The 16695-nt window shown below is 55.7% G+C and overlaps 1 protein-coding gene and 1 long non-coding RNA gene across 6 annotated transcripts in view; one reads left to right on the forward strand and one right to left on the reverse strand.

Moving 5' to 3' along the window:
• Positions 1-5398, forward strand: part of VIPR1 (vasoactive intestinal peptide receptor 1) — a 30617-nt gene extending 25219 nt beyond the window's left edge. Inside the window, exons 7-13 of the mRNA XM_034989068.1 lie at positions 291-444; positions 980-1040; positions 1242-1308; positions 1675-1766; positions 4226-4355; positions 4604-4645; positions 5152-5398. Of these exons, the coding sequence (XP_034844959.1) occupies positions 291-444; positions 980-1040; positions 1242-1308; positions 1675-1766; positions 4226-4355; positions 4604-4645; positions 5152-5343 (738 nt within the window). The 3' untranslated portion in view covers positions 5344-5398. The remainder of the gene's footprint in view (positions 1-290; positions 445-979; positions 1041-1241; positions 1309-1674; positions 1767-4225; positions 4356-4603; positions 4646-5151) is intronic.
• Positions 5399-10418: 5020 nt separating this feature from the next.
• Positions 10419-14415, reverse strand: LOC118002389. Of its 5 annotated transcripts, none has more exons than XR_004677032.1 (3): positions 13056-14415; positions 11075-11232; positions 10419-10569 (listed from the first exon to the last, which is right to left on the reverse strand). It is a non-coding gene; the product is annotated as an uncharacterized LOC118002389 (long non-coding RNA). The 5 variants fall into 5 exon arrangements; XR_004677040.1 differs by having other exon boundaries at positions 10419-10608; XR_004677039.1 differs by having other exon boundaries at positions 11075-11287.
• Between the last annotated feature and the right edge of the window lie 2280 nt (positions 14416-16695).

The raw sequence follows: 16695 nt of genomic DNA on the forward strand, positions 1-16695 counted from the left end.
AAGAAATGGATAGGTGGGTGGGTGGGTGGGTAGATATATAGAAGGGAAATGAATAGATTCTAAACTGATGGATGGATAATTAAAATTGCAAGCTTATCCCAGAATATCATATGATCTAAAATCAAGGATAATGGGAAAACCACCGGGGATATTTCTAAGGGGACAATGCAAAAACAACAGAGAGATTAAGTTGGCCCTGCTGCACTGTGTTTGTTGCCCCAAACAGACTGGGGGAAGGCAGGGGACTCCTGTGAGCCCCAGTGAGCCCCTTCTCTGTCCTCCCCCTGCAGGTGGGCTGTAAGGCAGCCATGGTCTTATTCCAGTACTGTGTCATGGCCAACTTCTTCTGGCTGCTGGTGGAGGGCCTCTACCTGCACACCCTGCTTGCCGTCTCCTTCTTCTCTGAGCGGAAGTACTTCTGGGGGTACATACTCATCGGCTGGGGTATGGTACCAGGGAGGGCTTCCAAGCTGGGGACAGAAGGGGCGAGGCCTGGGGAGCTCACTAGGGGGTGGGTGCCAACCCTGCCTGCACTCTTAGGTCTCCCTGGGCTGCGGGTCCTGCCTGCCAGGCTCTTGGCCAAGAGTTGACAAAAGTGCCCCAAACATCTGACCCCGGGGCAGGTGCCCTCAGGCTGCAGCTGCACCTAGGGCTGATCTGTGGGACAGGTTCTGTGAGCATCCATTTCCCCTTCAGCCCCTGAAACACAGGGTCACTGCTAGTCTGTAAAGTGCCTCCGTCAAAATTAGAAAAAGATTCTCCCTTTGGGTGGACACAGCCCCTCAGGCATAGAGCTCCACCCCCTCAGTGGAGTGAGTATCTTTGCTCAGTGAACAACCTATGTAACTGCAGGTGGCAGCCCTGGCAACCCACCCTTTCCTCCCTCCCTCCCTCCCTCCCTCCCATTCTCCCTGGTTCTTTCTCCTAAACCTCTCCCTTGTGCCCTCTCCTCTCTTTCTCTCGCCTTTGGCCCTGACAGGGGTGCCCAGCACATTCACCATTGTCTGGACCATCATCATGATCCATTTTGAAGATTATGGGTGAGCTGCCACCCCACCCCCTCCCCCTGGCCGCCATCGCTTGGGGCAGATCCCCTGGGTGGGATGAGGGGGACCTGGGAGCAACAGACTCTGGGCCTGTAGTTTCTAAACGGTTTGGGGGCAGAGCTGGAACACCAGGGAGGGTCTCTGAATCCGGCTATGGACAACTGCTTTCATTCTCCCCCACCATGCCCTGTCCAGATGCTGGGACACCATCAACTCCTCATTGTGGTGGATCATAAAGGCCCCCATCCTCACCTCCATCTTGGTAAGGCCTCTTCCCACCACTTAGAGATGGGGAAACTGAGGCCCAGCTTGGGTAGTCAACTTTCTTCAGGCCACACAAGAGATTCATGTCAGGGTCAGACCTGAAACTTAGGCTTCCCAGTGCCTATGCAGGATTATCCCCATCCCTTTCCCCATCAGTTCTTCCTCTAGGGTAAAGAAAATGGATTGGGAGGCCCATTCCTTAGAGATGTGAAGTAGAGTTCCCAGATGGCCTGCCCAAAGGGGGAAAAGCTAGGGAAGAGATAAGATGGACAGGCAGCAGGGTCCTGGGGGAAAAAAACAGGCCATCAGCCCAGGGAGCTGGACACCCCAGCCTCCCCTCTCTGACCTTGACCTCATCCACCAGGTGAACTTTATCCTGTTTATTCGCATCATCCGAATCCTGGTTCAGAAACTTCGGTCCCCAGATGTTGGGAAGAGTGACAGCAGCCCGTACTCGTGAGTATGCCCTGGGTCCCCCAGTGTCCCCATCCCTGGTCTTCAAATCTGCCCACATTTCCTTGAAGTTCTCCAGGAACTTTGGTGACTCCGGAGTCACCAAATAGCCACCTCCCTCTTGCCCACCTCCACCCCCATGACCTGGCTCAGCCCACAAGTGTTGCCAGACCCAGGCCCCCCCCCCCTTCACCAGGGCTGCTTCTCCTGCAGTCACTTACCTAGCAGGTGATCTGACCCAGGTATGCACCTGCTGCCAAGCCAGGGAGCTTGAGAAGACAACAGATAACCTGTGCTTTATTCACACCATGTGCCCAGTCCCTGGCATGTGCCTGGCACAGAAAAGGGACACAGTAAATGCACAGTAGATGCATGCCCTGGGGGAGCCCCCAGGTGAACAATGAGGTAGCCACATTCAGGATGCGGCAGTCCCCAGTAATAATAACACCTGCGGTTTACGTGTCAGGCGTGTGCTAAGGGGTTTCCACGCATCATCTTATGTCATCCACACAGTCCCCTATAAACTGTTCCCATTTTACAGGTGAGGAAACAGACACGCGCTCCCTCCTCTTCAGGGGTCTGGGAGCGTATCGCCATGGCAGGGGAGGGCATGGTGTCCATGGGACAGTGGTCGTGTTCCTTGCTTAGAAAGGTGTGAAGGCTGTCCTCTACTCCCGGGAGGACTGGAGAACTAGGTAGGGTTTCATGAGAACAACAGGGCTCGAGGACAGAACTAAAGAAACATGGACATGGTGGCTGTGGGGAGGTGAGTAGGGGTCTGCCTGCCTACAGATGGGAATAGGAGATGGCTTATCAGTGCTGCAGAGACCGGACAACCCTGGGGCGCCCCACAAGGGCCTTCCAGTCCTGGGATTCTGGACTGTTCCTGGCTTGGCTTCTCTTTGGGGAGTCTTGTGCTGTGGTTCTAAGATTCTTGTCTAGAATGTCACGAGCTGCTGGATTTAGGATTCTATTCTGGAATCCTGTGATTCTCTCTGATGAGACTAAGGCTCACGTTCCCGGTGTGACGGCATTCTCCCCTGCTGGGTGCGTAGGAGGAGCTTCCCTTCCAGTCTGAGAACAGAAGGCCCTGCAGGGCTCTGTCCTCTGCCAGGGGGCAGCACATCAGGCCTGTGCATCCCTGTCCTCTGCTTTGCCTGTGGGGCCCTGTTTTCCCCAACGTACAACTGCTCCAAAGGGCTCGAATCGGAAGCAAAGAGAGCTGGTCATCACCAGGTCCCTGTGGGTGAGACAGAAACAGAACAGCTGTAGGCAGGCAGACGGGGTGGGGGGGAATGGGAGATGGAGCTCCCCGCTGAGGGGCTGTCAGCTCCCACTCTCCACCTCCCCATAAGCCTTCAATTTAAAGAAAGCCTCCATCTGTCAGCCTTGGGCACGTGGGATAGGTTTGTGGCCCAAGAGGGATGGGCAGTGCTCAGGATCTTGGCACGGCTGGGAACCGGGTCCAGGAAGGAGCAGGAGGGGCATTGCCAGCTTCTCTGCCCCCAGTCGGCTGTGGGACCTCAGACCCAGGACCAGGGTTCCCCGGACTGACTGCCAAGGCAGAAAAGATAAAGGCAGAGACCCCTGCCCCTCAGACCTCTCCCAGCCAGGGAACCATGGGCTCACTGAGCTGCCTGGACAGGCTCTGAGCTCAGGTGGCTGGGAGGCCTCAACCAGGATGAGCCCTGCTCCACCGGAGAGGGAAGAGTCATTCAGAATGAGTATCAGCCCTGCCCAGCACACAAGGCTGGTGAAGGAGGCGCTGGCCCTTCCGAGCATGCTGGGTGTGTATTGGTGTGGGGAGGCTGGGAGAGAGGGCAGCAATTCCAGAAAAGGTGGCAGCTCCTAGAGGAGTGGACGGCAGAGAAGCCAGAGACAGGGAGCTGTACTAAACCAGGCACAAACTTGAATGCCCAGCATCCTCCCAAGTGGCCTTGGGCATATGTGGTCAGCACCCCAATTACAGAGACTTCCTTCCCTAATGTCCTCATCCCCAGTAGAGAATTGGTTTCTCCTGGATGCACTGCATTTTATAGCACCCAAAGCACTTCTGAATTTACAGTGGGCCCCGTGTCTGTAATTTGATCCTGTTGAGCAGACATTTACCCCACTGTAAAGATTAGGGAAACTGAGACCAGGAGAGGGGGAACCAGATCTCCTGAGGGCTGAGAACATCTCTCCCTTTGCTGCCATAGAGCTTGAAAGACTATGTCTCATCCTCAGGGTTCAGTACTGGCCTCCTTTATAGTCTCTCCTCTAGAAGGGTGAGAATAGAGTTTCTTTCTCCCTCATGCTTCCCTCCAGGCTAGGAGAGCTGAGGGGCATGAGGGAACAGGCACTGCAGATCTGGAGCAGGAAGAGAGGTGCACATAGTATTTCCAGGAGCCAGCAGCCCATCCTCACACATCCCGGTTGTCCCTACCTCCTGTACCCACTGTCTGTCCCTCTCCTGTCCCCAGGAGGCTGGCCAAGTCCACCCTTCTGCTGATCCCCCTGTTTGGAGTGCACTACTTCATGTTCGTCTTCTTTCCCCACAACTTCAAAGCTGAAGTGAAAATGGTCTTTGAGCTCGTCCTGGGGTCTTTCCAGGTATGAACCGTCGACCGAAGGCTGCTTTCTTCTCTGGGCTTTAAGGGTGTTCAACCTGGGGCCTTGGCCCCTTGCCAATGGCTTCCATTTTTTTTTTTTTTCACTGTAATAAGTACTGATTAAGCACCTGCTGTATGCTTAGCTCTTCCGTTAACCAGGGGAACACAGGGGCCAGGGCCAGGGGTGGTACAGGGCTGGAGGCTCCGGGAGTCTGTTTACCTCACCTCTCCTGCCCCCTTCTTCCCCAGGGTTTTGTGGTGGCCATCCTCTACTGCTTCCTCAATGGCGAGGTAAGCCCCTCCCAGACCTTGGTGGGCCAGGCAATAACACTCTGGTTGGCCCAGGGTCTGGAAGCATTGATGGGATATGTGCAGAGCAAGGATGGGTTAAATCTTGCTACTCCGAGTGTGGTTCTCAGGCCAGAAAACAGGTGGGGGCGCACACCTAGGACCTTGTTAAAAGGGCTGATTTCTAACCCCCACCCCGCTCCCCAGACCTGCTGGCTTCGCATGTGCATTTTAAGACGCACGCGCACACACCTGGGATTCGTGTGCACATCAGTTTTTTAAGCAGCTGTGTGCGGCGAGTGGAGGTGGGGGAAGGGGGTGGGCAGCCATCGGTTACTGTGGAGCCCTGGTTACAAAGCACAGAAATCCATCCACTCAGATGAGCCCAAATGAGCTGGAGGGCAGGGATCGGAAGAACGGGAATCCAGCCACCCCCAGGCAGCACCCCTCTCCCTCCCTGGACTGCACTCTGATCATCTCTGCCTCCCACCTCCTCCCACTCCCCCCAGGTACAGGCGGAGCTGCGGCGGAAGTGGCGGCGCTGGCACCTGAAGGGCATCTTGGGCTCGAACCTCAAATACCAGCACCCCTCGGGAGGCAGCAGCGGGGCCACGTGCAGCACGCAGGTGTCCATGCTGACCCGCGTCAGCCCCGGCGCGCGCCGTTCCTCCAGCTTCCAGGCCGAAGTTTCCCTGGTCTGACCGCCGGGCGCCCAGGGGCCCAGGGCGGCCCCTCCCGGCCGCACCACCCACCCCCGGGGCGGCACCGGGGACGGAGGCCTGCCCGGGCGAGGCCAGCCCCAGCCCTGGGCTCGGAGGCTGTCCCGTCCCCCCTCTCCCCCCCGCCCCAGGGCACGGTCCAGACGCCCCTAGAGAACTCTGCCCCAGCGTTTTCCTGAGGAGAGGAGGGCGCGCAGAGGCGGGTGCGCTGGGCGCTCGGGCCCCGGGCAGATGCGGGGTGGAGCTCAGGGGTCAGACTCCTCCCCCAGGCGCCCCCTCCGCCAATCAAGGGCCAGAAGTGCGCAGCCGCTCGCGGGACTGGCGCGCGGCGCGGTCAGGAGCCGTCCCGGGAAGGCCGCCGCGCGTCCCCTCGCGGTGTACGTGGGACCGGGGAGTGCGCTGAGGACACGCAGCTCGTGCGCCTGAAGGCCACCCGCCGCCGCCACGGCCGTCAAGTTCCTTTGGGTTAAGCATTGCCATTCCGGCACCGCTTGCAAGATGCCAGTGCCCTCCCCCAGCGCCGCCCTCCGAGCTGCCCGCGCCTCCCGGTGGAGGCGTTCCTCCGCCTCACGCAGGTGCGGTCCTGCGCGTGGGGTGCCCGGCGTCTCCATGGTCCCCGCCCAAGTGGAGTGGTCCCAGGATGGCCGGAACAGTCGAGACTGCCCTACGGGGCTGTGGAAGCTGGGAGAACCCGGCTGAGAGACGCGCGCACTCCCGCGCCCCGTAAGCCTCGCGTACTCAGGTGGGGAGTCCGGCCCCGACCTCGCAGGTGAGGAAGCAGCCTCGCGGAGCGCGGTGCCTCGCCTGTCACGCAGCTGGCGTTTGATCTCGGATCTGACTCACCGGAAGGTGAAAGCACAGGTTCTTTTAACTGCTGCACTTTATATATTGTAACAAGCTGAACCCTCACTACTACTCCTTCCGGACTCCTGGCAACCCCGTTCCCACGCGACCCAGCCTGGAGTGTGGCTGCGGAGGCCTCTGGCCCGTGTGGCATCCGGACCCGAGCCTCTGGTCGTAGCTTCCTCCGTCGACCCTGCACCCTGTGGCCACGTGGCCTCCTGCCCGCGCCCCGGCTAGAAGACCCCCTCAGTTCTGCAAGCAGGCTTGTACAATAAATGGTGGGTTGAATTGGCTTGGTTTCTCTGGTGGATGATATTCCCATGTGGCTTCCAACGGACGGCCGTTTCCCCGCATTCAGAGGAGGGGAGGTCCCCGGGGCCCCCGCCGCCACCCCTCTGGCTTTGGATGGGAATCCTGCACTTCCAGGGGTGGAGCACGCAGTTCTAAAGGCCTTCAACTCATGTTTCACTGAGCGGTACCCTCTGCCTTCTGAGAGTGATGAAGGTCCTCACTCTTTGATGAGGACCCTCGGATGAGAGGCCCTGGTATCCTAAGGCCCTCATTGTGTCCCCTGACCCTCTAAATCCAACCAAGAGGAGACAATTCTATTCTTGGACCACTGCAAAACAGCTGCCAGAGCTGCCTGTGGTCCCCAAAATGGTTAAGTGGGAGCATTTTCCAGGCCACAGTGATGCCTGCAGACGGGGAGGGGCGCGTGGGGTATGAGCCGACAGTGTTGACATTGCCCAGAGTTCAGCTGAGAGGAGATAGATAGAGGACAGAACAGACGTCACCAGAATGAGTGACAGAGCCAGTACGACTAATGGAAAAGGGTAGATGCAGAGGCAGGAGGGCGAAATCGATGTCAGTTAGCAAGAGGTCTCCAAAGCCACTGCCTGACCTGACCCCTTGGCTTCCACTTCCTGCAAACTTGCAAGGAGGCTGTCTTGCTACAGGCTGGTTCCAGAGACGTTGTCTACCAGTAAGGTCCAGAAGACCCAGCCCTAATCTTTTAGTCCCCGTTCTGATTCAGACGTTCTCATAGATCTTGAGCAGTTCCCCGTCTCTCTCTGGGCCTCAGTGTTTCCACCTGGTGGCTGGCTAGACTTAGCTCCTGGCTAAGGCATGAGAGGCTAAGGAGGAAGGGGCTACCCAGAGCCCTCTGCCACCAGCTCTGTCCTCTGGGCTCGGGGAGGACAGCAATGGGAGGGAGACCTCCAAGCAGACTGGGAACAAGGGATGCACAGAGGACAGAGGCTGTGAGAGAACAAGGAACAGTTCTCTGGAACTGAGGGATGAGCTCAGGCTGGTGGAAGGAGTGGCGAGGGGAGGAGGGGAAACAAATGGAAAGAGTTAACAGATCCTAGAAGCAGGGCATTTGCAGAGAAAAGGGCAGCACCTCGCCTGCCAAGTCAGGGACCCCACAGGCTGCCTGGGCTATGGGAAGGCCAGGAGGGGCCACCAAACCAAGCTGGACCCAGCCCGTCCACCACAGTGCCTGAAATCGACCATTAGTGAGTCATGGCTTCAGGGTAAGGAGAGAGCCCTGGGGAGACCAGATGTATCAGCCAGGAGGGTGGTAAGTGAAGCAAACATGTAGAGACCCAAGACACGGGCAGCAAAAGGGAGGACTATCGGTGGGATCCTGCCCTGAGAGGTAGCAGTAGGTGAAAAGCCCAGTATTGGGCATTCAGGAACAGAGAGAAGCTGAAACAATGTCTGAAGCCAGCAGAGACCATGGGCAGACATCCCAAGCTGCCTATGGAGGGGGGGTGACCCTGGAACAGAATTTCTCCTGTGCTCTCTCTTCCCTCCAGCTGCTCAGTCTCTCTCCTGCCTCCTAGGGCACTCCTCAGGCCAGTCTAACTCATCTCTGTTGCCACCTGGTGGGTACCTTAAGGACTTCGCCAAGGTTGGCCTTTGGGCCCCAAACACCAGGGTTCAGGCCCCTCCCCAGAAGGCCAGGTGACACAGAGGGCAGGCCTCTCTCCTCAGCTCCATTTCAGAGTGAAATACAAGAGGGAAGAGGGAGTGAGTTCCCAGGACTGGTGAGCCCAGGGGCAGCCTAGGATTAGGGAGACCCAGGGCCTGGCCCTCAGACCCAGGTCCCTGACTTTTGTGGCACGCGGTGATCCCTGTCCGAGTCCCAACTGCAGAGCTGGGCTCTCGGGTGCGGATTAGGCCCTGACCCTTGACTGAGCCCTGACCCCAGTTTCCTGAGGGCAAAGCCCAGTTAACTCAGGTGGGTGCCTCCTGGAAAGAGGAGCAAGGAGCCCCCCACCATCCCGGTGCAGAGGACCAGCATCAATTCGATGGCAGAGGCCACCATGTGGACAGTGCTTGCCACTCTAGGACACAGGCTGAACAAGGAGGGTGGGCCAGTGTGCCAGCTGAATGGATAGGGAGCAGCTTCCCAGGTGAAGAGACATTGGGGCATCTCTGAGGACTAAGTAGGGATCTCTAGGTCCCAAGGGGGCATGATGGATGCCAGGGACACCCAAATCCAAGTAAGCAGATGTCTGCGGTTGGCCCTTAGCAGCAGGAACCCAGTGAAGGCTTCTTAAATGAGGCCAAGGGGATGAGTGTGGACTTGGGGCAGACTGCTCTGGCTGCCCGAGAAGGGCCCCAAGGGTAAGTCGAGGAAAAAGGTGCCCACCCACCATCCAGGTGAGGGAGGAGGAGGAGGGGGCTTGGGGAGATGATGACCCCATTTGGCACATGCTTTATGTAATGTCTGTGGGATGTCTGGGGAGAGCCCTAAGGCTACTGAGCTCAGGATCTAAAGCAACAAGGCGCAGGCAGGGGTGGGGAGACCAGGACAACTCCCATGGGGGAGGGGGCCCAGCTGCGGGCACCCCCATCTAGCAGCGCTGGGCCCAGTGGGGTGAGGAGTCAGCGTCAGGCCCTGCATTCCCACCACTTGCCCAGGGCCTGTTTCCTGAGCCATGACCCTGCCTCCCCCCAGGTCCCCCCATATGGGAACAGGAACTGCTCTTATCTCTCCCGAGGGAGGGGGCGGAGCCACAGCTGACAGTCATTAAACACCCTGATCAGGCCAGGGATGGTGGAGATATTAATAGCCAGGAGTCAATGGCCCAGGAGACACAGCCTCCCAGGGAGAGGGACAGTAACCTCGGCAGGCCATGGGGATGAGGAGGACGGGTCAGGAGGCCATCCTGGCAATGACCTAGCCTCCACGCAGGACAGCTGGGGTAACCAGAGTCCAGAGAAGGGAAGGGACTTACTTGGAATCGCCAGTAGGTCATTGGCAGAGCCTGTCCTTGAACTCAAGTCTCAAAATCCTGGAGCCCTGCTTCATCATATGGATTGTCATAGGTGAGAGTCATCCAGAGTGCCCTGTGTGGGAACACAAGAGCAGACCTAGCAGGAGACACCAATTCTTTAGTCTCTTTATAAAGATCTCGGCATCTTGTTCATTGTGTCTTTTTTGCATTGCTTTTCTTTTAATATTGCATTAAAATTTTATTTATCCTGCTTACTGAATTTTTATTTTTATTTTTTATTTTTTGCCACCTCCTTAAATTTTGCATCTAAGACAAATGCCTCATTTGCCTCAGCCTGGTCCCAGCCCAGCTCCCAGAGGTCCCAGCGTCCCTGGGTCCCAGCATGGCAGCGTGGAAAAAACTGAAGCGTTCTGAACCAGCCTCTACGTGGCTCAGAGGGCAAAGGTCCTGCCTGGGCGACGCCTACTAAAAGTAGGCAGCTCTGGGGTTAATGCAGTAGCTCAACCTAGTAGTTTCTGTCTGTCTCCTCTGGCATCCTCTGTATTTTGACTTTCATCCATAGACGTATCCCCTCATGATTACAAGATGGCGGTCAGTACCCCAAGCATCATGTTCTCACAGAACCCCATCCAGTGGCAGAGAGAATGTCTCCTGTGTGACTCCTTTTATCAGAAAGAGAAGCTATCCCAGAACCCATCTTCTGCACACTTTCCTCAGGGTCCTGGGCCGGGACCAGCTCACATACCTAAGCCCTGGTTACAACTTCCAGAAGGAAAGTTGATCTAATAAGGAAGGAGGGGTGGGGAAGGCTGCTGACTCTCATTCTCTTTCTGGATGTCTCTTTGGGTAGATACGTGGCTTTCAGCTTCCCTCCACCTGAGCCTGGTGGCACAGCATATGGTAGAGGGGAGGAAGCCCAATCAATCAAGGTTAAGTGCAGGGAAGACAGAAAACACTCTGGGTATTTTGTGCAGAAAGATATTTAATGTAGGGAATTACATGTAGAAAGGTTTGTTGGAGTGGAAGTTAGGGCACACTTCTGCCCTGTGGTCGGTCACGTCACCCCAGCTGCCACCTTGCAGGAAATCATTGCCAACCTCCTAGTTGCACATCCACGAAACTGATGACAAGAAAGTGGAAGGAACACCGTATCCAGCTGCTGCAAAAACTCATGTCTGTCAGATCCCACCCAGCAGCCACCACGCTGCAAGGAGAATGGCCTCGGCCTCCCTTCTGCCTCCCAACCCCCTCCTGCGGTGCGTCCCTCTGGCAGAGCCTAGGCTGCGTCCAGATCCCCAGCAGCAAGGGGGTGCTGGGAAAGGGAGCCTTCAGCCTTCCAGCCCCTGCAACACATGGGAATATGGAAGGGGCAGAGGGATGCCGGGTGCCAACGGATGCTTTCTAGCACAGGCCCAGGTGGCCATGTAGCCTGAGTCCCCAGAGGGAGAGCCTGGGACAGAAGTCTGTGGCCAGGAAATAGGAATGGGGGACAGAGAAGTGGGAAACGGAGATGGGGAAAGCCAAAGGGAAGGTGGGTTATTGTGCCGGTCACTGCTCTGATCGTCTATGAGGAGCAGGTAGGGTGCCCCTCAGAAGCGCCCTCCCGAGGGTCAGGACAGCATTACCTGCGGGCTCCCACCGTCAAGGGCTCAAGGTCCGCCCACGTCAGCACCCTGATACTTCCAAGCGTGAGTTCTCCGGTGGGTCCCCACCATGGCTTCCGAGGAACTCTGGGCAGAAAGTGTTGATAGCTGAGGTAGGGAACAGGTTATTCCTGTAGGAGCTGGAAAAAGTAGGTCCATAGGATACGAGGCAGCAAGTCCAGTACGGGTGGCCTCCTGCTGGCAGAGACAAGGAGCCTTGCACAAAGGTCCTGGTGCTACCCTGTGTACTAGGATCCTCACCGTGGCCGAGCTACCCACAGCCTGCTCTCTTGGCTGGGGCCCCGGGGCCTGCCCTGGCAGATCCAGCCCCACCTGGGCTCACTGTGGCCCCTCAGCCAAGCCGCTATCCAGCCCGGGGTGTGAGCCCCCCTCACCTCCCCACTGGCCGTGGCGGCGCCATCATGCCAGGCTCACCGGCTCTAACTCAGCCATCTTCCTCATGCCCCAGGGAGCACGCAGGAGCTTCTGGATCCCTTCCAGGCCTCTGGGAGCTGAGGGAGGCTGGGTGGTGCTCACTCCGACTTTCTTGCGATCAAATCCACAGCTCTACTGTTTTTACCCAGTAGGGCCACCTGAGGGGCGCCAGGCTGCGTGGGAGGCTGATTCCAAGTGCAGAGTGGGACCCACACCCCCTCCACTTTCATAGTGTAGGGTTCCCCCCCCACCTCAAGATTTCATCCCAGAGGATGAGAACAGGACATGTCTGAGAGTTTCCTTCCTCACCAGCTGAAGGTGGGTTTTCCTTCCTCCCCCACCCCCATCCTCCCTTCCTGCTCCCTGAGATGGCATTCATCCCCCACCCCTGCCTGTCCCCTGGGTCATAATGATGGAGTGGCTCCAGACGGTGAGGAGATGAGAATTATATCGGTTTAATATCTTCAAGGTATGGATGCCGTAATATTCATTCAGCAAATAGCTACCGAGCGCTGACGGTGTGCACAGCGTGACCAAGGCCCTGCCCTCACAGCGCTGACCCCCCTAACAGAGGAGTCAGATCATAAATGAGGAAATTACTCGAGGATGAACAGTACAGCACAGGGAATGTGGACAATAGTATCGTAATAACATACGGTGACAGATGGTGACAGTGCGGTGAGCACCGAGTAATGTACAGAATTGTTGTACACCTGCAACTAACATGGTAGGTCAATGATACTCCAATAATCAAAAAATAAAAAATAAACCATTGATGCTCACAAAAAATAAATGAGGAAAATTACAGAAGGAAGAAGGCAAGATGAGGGGCTAGAGTGAGGGGGTGCTCTGTTAGTTGGGATGGTCAGAGGAGGTCTCCCCGGGGGTGACAGTGAAGTAGAAGCAAGTCATTCCCCTTTCCGATAATGCCGCAAAATCAGAGGATTTTAAACCATTTACACCAGAGCCGGGGCCCAAGGCCTTAAGATCCAGGTCAAGGGCGCCTGGGTGGCTCAGTTGGTTAAGCGACTGCCTTCGGCTCAGGTCATGATCCCGGAGTCCCGGGATCGAGTCCCGCATCGGGCTCCCTGCTCGGCAGGGAGTCTGCTTCTCCCTCTCACCCTCCTCCCTCTCATGTGCTCTCTCTCATTCTCTCTCTCTCAAATAAATAAATAAAATCTTTAAAAAAAAAAAAAAGACTTTAAAAAAAAAAAAAAAAAAGATCCAGGTCAAAACATGCAGCCCCCTGCCTCTGCAGCAGCAGCCTGAGCGGTATGTGAGGAGAGCGCATCTTGGGGGCTCGGGGGCTCACTGCTTCCTGAGTGACCCGGAGGGGATGCCCGCCTGGACACGGGGAGGCTTGTTTCTTGTTGCCCTCCATTGCAACAGTGACCAGTTAGGCCCACAGACTCCGTCTGGGCATGGGGACCAAGAGCACGCACCTCCCACCCTTGCAAATCCCAGTTCAGTGTCCCCAGTGGTGCCCAGTGACACAGAACAGGTAGCTCTTGAAAAGACTAATATTTACCCTTTCAAACGGAAGATGGCACAGGCCGTTTCCTGCGACCGGCGTCTGGCTCGCCTCATGGGATGGACGCAACAGGAGGCACGACGGGAGACAGGCAGATGTCCCTGCGGACACCAGCACCCAGGACGAGACAGGGTCTCCAAGATGGGGACAGCGTGTTCCAAGGTCCCGGCCGACTCATTGCATCTCGGTTTGCACACCTTCACAGTGGAGTGCTCACTATCTCCCTGAGCCCTGCTCACCAGCCCTGTGAGAAAGTTCATCCTACGGCTAGCCCTGTGTTCCTTGCTTCTGGCCCCTGCTCTTACCCCTGGGGCCTCAGAAAATGTGCCTAGAATAATCCCTCAGGGCAGTGGTGGTCCTGGTTAGCTTCACCCGCCCAGACTCAGTCCCCTCCGGCTTCACTTCCCCAGGCTCATGCCAGGGAACAGACTTGTTTCTGGGGTGGGAGGAAGGCCTTGCCTTGGGGGCACCTCCGTCCCTCCTGCAGCTGTGTTCCTTTTTCCCTGAGAATCCCCTGTGAGAGAGTCCTTCAGCTGAGTGCCTCATGTGGGAAAGAGTCTCCGCCAGGAAACTACTGGTCAGACAGCAAGAATCTGGGAAGGAGGGAGTCCCCTGTGGCCAGAGCTGGCTCACGCATCTACTTTCCCCTCTTGAGTCCCCTCCTCTCTGCTTTCTGCCCTTCCCCTCCCCCACGGTTCCAGAAGCCCTCCCTGACCATTATGCCCCTGGCCTCGGCTTCAGTTCCCCCACCTCGCCCACTGGAAAAGCCTGGAGGCTCAAACACTCTGGCAGCATTTGGGGCTAGAGCCCCCGCAGAGGTGGGCCTTCTGGGCCTCAGTCCAGTGAGTGCTGGGCGCACCCAGGGCAAGATCGCCAGGGGCAATGCAGGCCCCCGGGGTTCACCCAGGGCTCTCAGACCTGACCCCTGACTCTAGCAAGCTTTCTCTCTTTTCTTTAAATTCCTTATTATCCCTAACTCACATGCTCCTAGCCCCTTGTAGGCAACCACTCAAATGTATTTAACACGTATCTTTTTTTAAAATATGTTCTTACAAAGTATTTTATCATTTCGTGTGCATATATTTCTAATCATATACACTTATTTTTCTACTCGGTTCTACATTTTAGAGATCCATCCATGCTGCTGCATTACATCTAAATCTGGTACTTCTTCCTGCAGTGTGGTGCTCTATGGTGAGCCTGCACACTTGATCTGTCCATGGTAGACACAGACTGCTTTCTACCAACACAAGTAATTCTTCCGTAAAATTTAACTTCATACCTATCCCCTCAAGGATCTGTCAAAGCATTTTCCAGGGACATAGAACCAGGAGTGAAGGACCCAGTGTGCACATGAAATTCGGGTAGGTAGCCAGATTCATTCGCTAGAGCCTCCATAACCAAGTACCACAAACTGGGTGGTTTAACAACAGAAATTTTTTTAAAAGATTTATTTATTTTGAGAGCGAGAGAGCACAAGCAGGAGGGGCAGAGGGAGAAAGAAAATCTCAAGCAGACTCCATGCTGAGCGTGCAGTCCCACCCGGGGTTCAATCTCACGACCCTGAGATCATGACCTGAGTCAAAACCAAGAGTCTGATGCTTACCCGACGGCACCACCCAGGCGCCCCTAAACAACAGACATTTATTTTCTCATGGTTTGGAGGCTGGAAGTCTGAGATCAAGGTATCGACGGGATTGGTTTCTTCTGATGCTTCTTTCCTTGGCTTGCAGATGGCTGCCTTCTCCCTACCTCCAAATACAGACGTTCTGAGGTACTGGGGTGGGGGGTCAGGACTTCAACATATGCATGCGGGAGAGCACAGTTCAGCCCACGACAGTGCATTGCCCTTCAGATGGCCTGTGCACGAAGTCCTATATCCCCCCACACCCTCCAACACTTGATGCCATCCAGCTTTCTAAGTTTTGCCAAACTAATAGGCATGAGGTGATATTTTACTGTTGTTTAAATATGTGATTCTCTGTAGTTCTAATGATTTTAAACATCTTCCTATGCTTCTTAGCTTTTTGGGTTTTTCTCTTCTGTAAATTGTTCATTTTTCTACTGAGCTTGCTGTCTTTCTTGCTGACCTATGGCTATACAATATTCTTTACATACGTTAACACGGCTTTAGGCTTTACTACTGTGTGAGAGTCTGTTAAAACATACTCATCATTTATTCAAAATAGATCTTTTTATTACATGAAAACAGTAAGAAGCTGTATAGTGATCCCTATTGGTTTCAGACATTCTAAAGATCTCCTCCCATTCGTTTAACTTTGCCCGTGACATCCTTATTTGCATGCAATGAGATTAATCATTTTGCCTCAAGGGTTGTACCTGTAGCATTTTTCTTTAAGAGCACTTTTCCATCCTAGGTCACAAAGGTACTTTCCTTCCTGTTCTTCCGTGAACTTCCTAGTGTTTGCCTTGCACATCCGACCCAGCAACATCGGAGAGCAGACTGCAGAACCAGGCAGCGCCTCCCCGCCAGGGGCACCCAGGGGGACCCCTTCCTCTCTGAGCCTCACTCCTCACTGGCACTGCTCGAGGCTGTTTGGCAGTTGTCACGCGGCGCTTCTGCTCCTGGGCCCCATTAGCGGGTGGAGCTCAAGAAAAAGGAAGGCAATTCATCAGCCTGCACTGGCATGCGGCCCTCCTGGCGCAGCAAGGGCATCTTTCATGGGCCAACATCCCCTTTTCCTCTCTGCGGTGCTGCGGTATGTAGAGCACCTTATTCCCAGCCCAGGGGACGCAGCTCTCGGCTGCACTGTCACTGGCCCCTTCGGACAGGCCTCAACTTCCCCACCTGAGCAACAAGGGGGTTGAACCGGGTGGTGTCCCAAGGCTCTGCCAACTCACAAATCCCAGAACCCAGTAACTTAGTGTTTATTTTGGAAGCTTCTGCCCTCCCCACCCCACCCCCCACCCCCAGAGTTTTTCACTCAGGACAGATGGTGGAGAGAAGCTGGGAGCACGCATTCCCCCAGTGTGTTTGGGATATGGGCAGGAGAGGCTGGTGCACTTGCTTACTTTCTGGGAATTCTGTCGGCCGCCGCAGGAAGGACCTCTGCAGAAGGGGGCAGTCCCCTGGGCCCGGAGCCTGACAACTGCAGGCCGCTGCGCCTCCTGCTGGCCTCTTGGTGGCGGGGCTGTCCTGGGAGAGGAAAACTAAGCCGGTGCTCAGAAATCTAGCGCAGGGTAAGGGCCTGCTCACAGGCACAGAGAAGCAGGAGCAGAGCCTGCAGAGAAGGCAGGCCTCCCTACCCACCCCCCCACCCCGAGGGCTGCTATGTTGGCTTTGCCAAGGTCTCTCCTGGACCCATGATTGTATTCCAGAGTCTAGGCATTAGTGCTAAGGACTGAGGCCGTGCAGCTGTCCAGACACTGGACAGAGGACCTGAAGTCCACCTCTCTCAGCATCCCCCCTCCATTATGCCAGGCCCACATCACACCCTCTGGGAAAACAGACCTGTCGCTCAGAACTTTTTACACGAATACACGCAAGTTAATAAGCACCTTAGATTTATTCTCTCACTTCTGAAGCCACCTTATTTGATTTATATATACATGGTATATAAATGGCTATACAATATTCTTTACATACGTTAACACGAGTTTAGGCTTTACTACTGTG

The sequence above is a fragment of the Mirounga leonina genome, unplaced genomic scaffold, assembly GCF_011800145.1.
Source record: "Mirounga leonina isolate KUSES-001 unplaced genomic scaffold, KU_Mleo_1.0 Mir_115, whole genome shotgun sequence".
Classification (NCBI taxonomy): Eukaryota; Metazoa; Chordata; class Mammalia; order Carnivora; family Phocidae; genus Mirounga; species Mirounga leonina.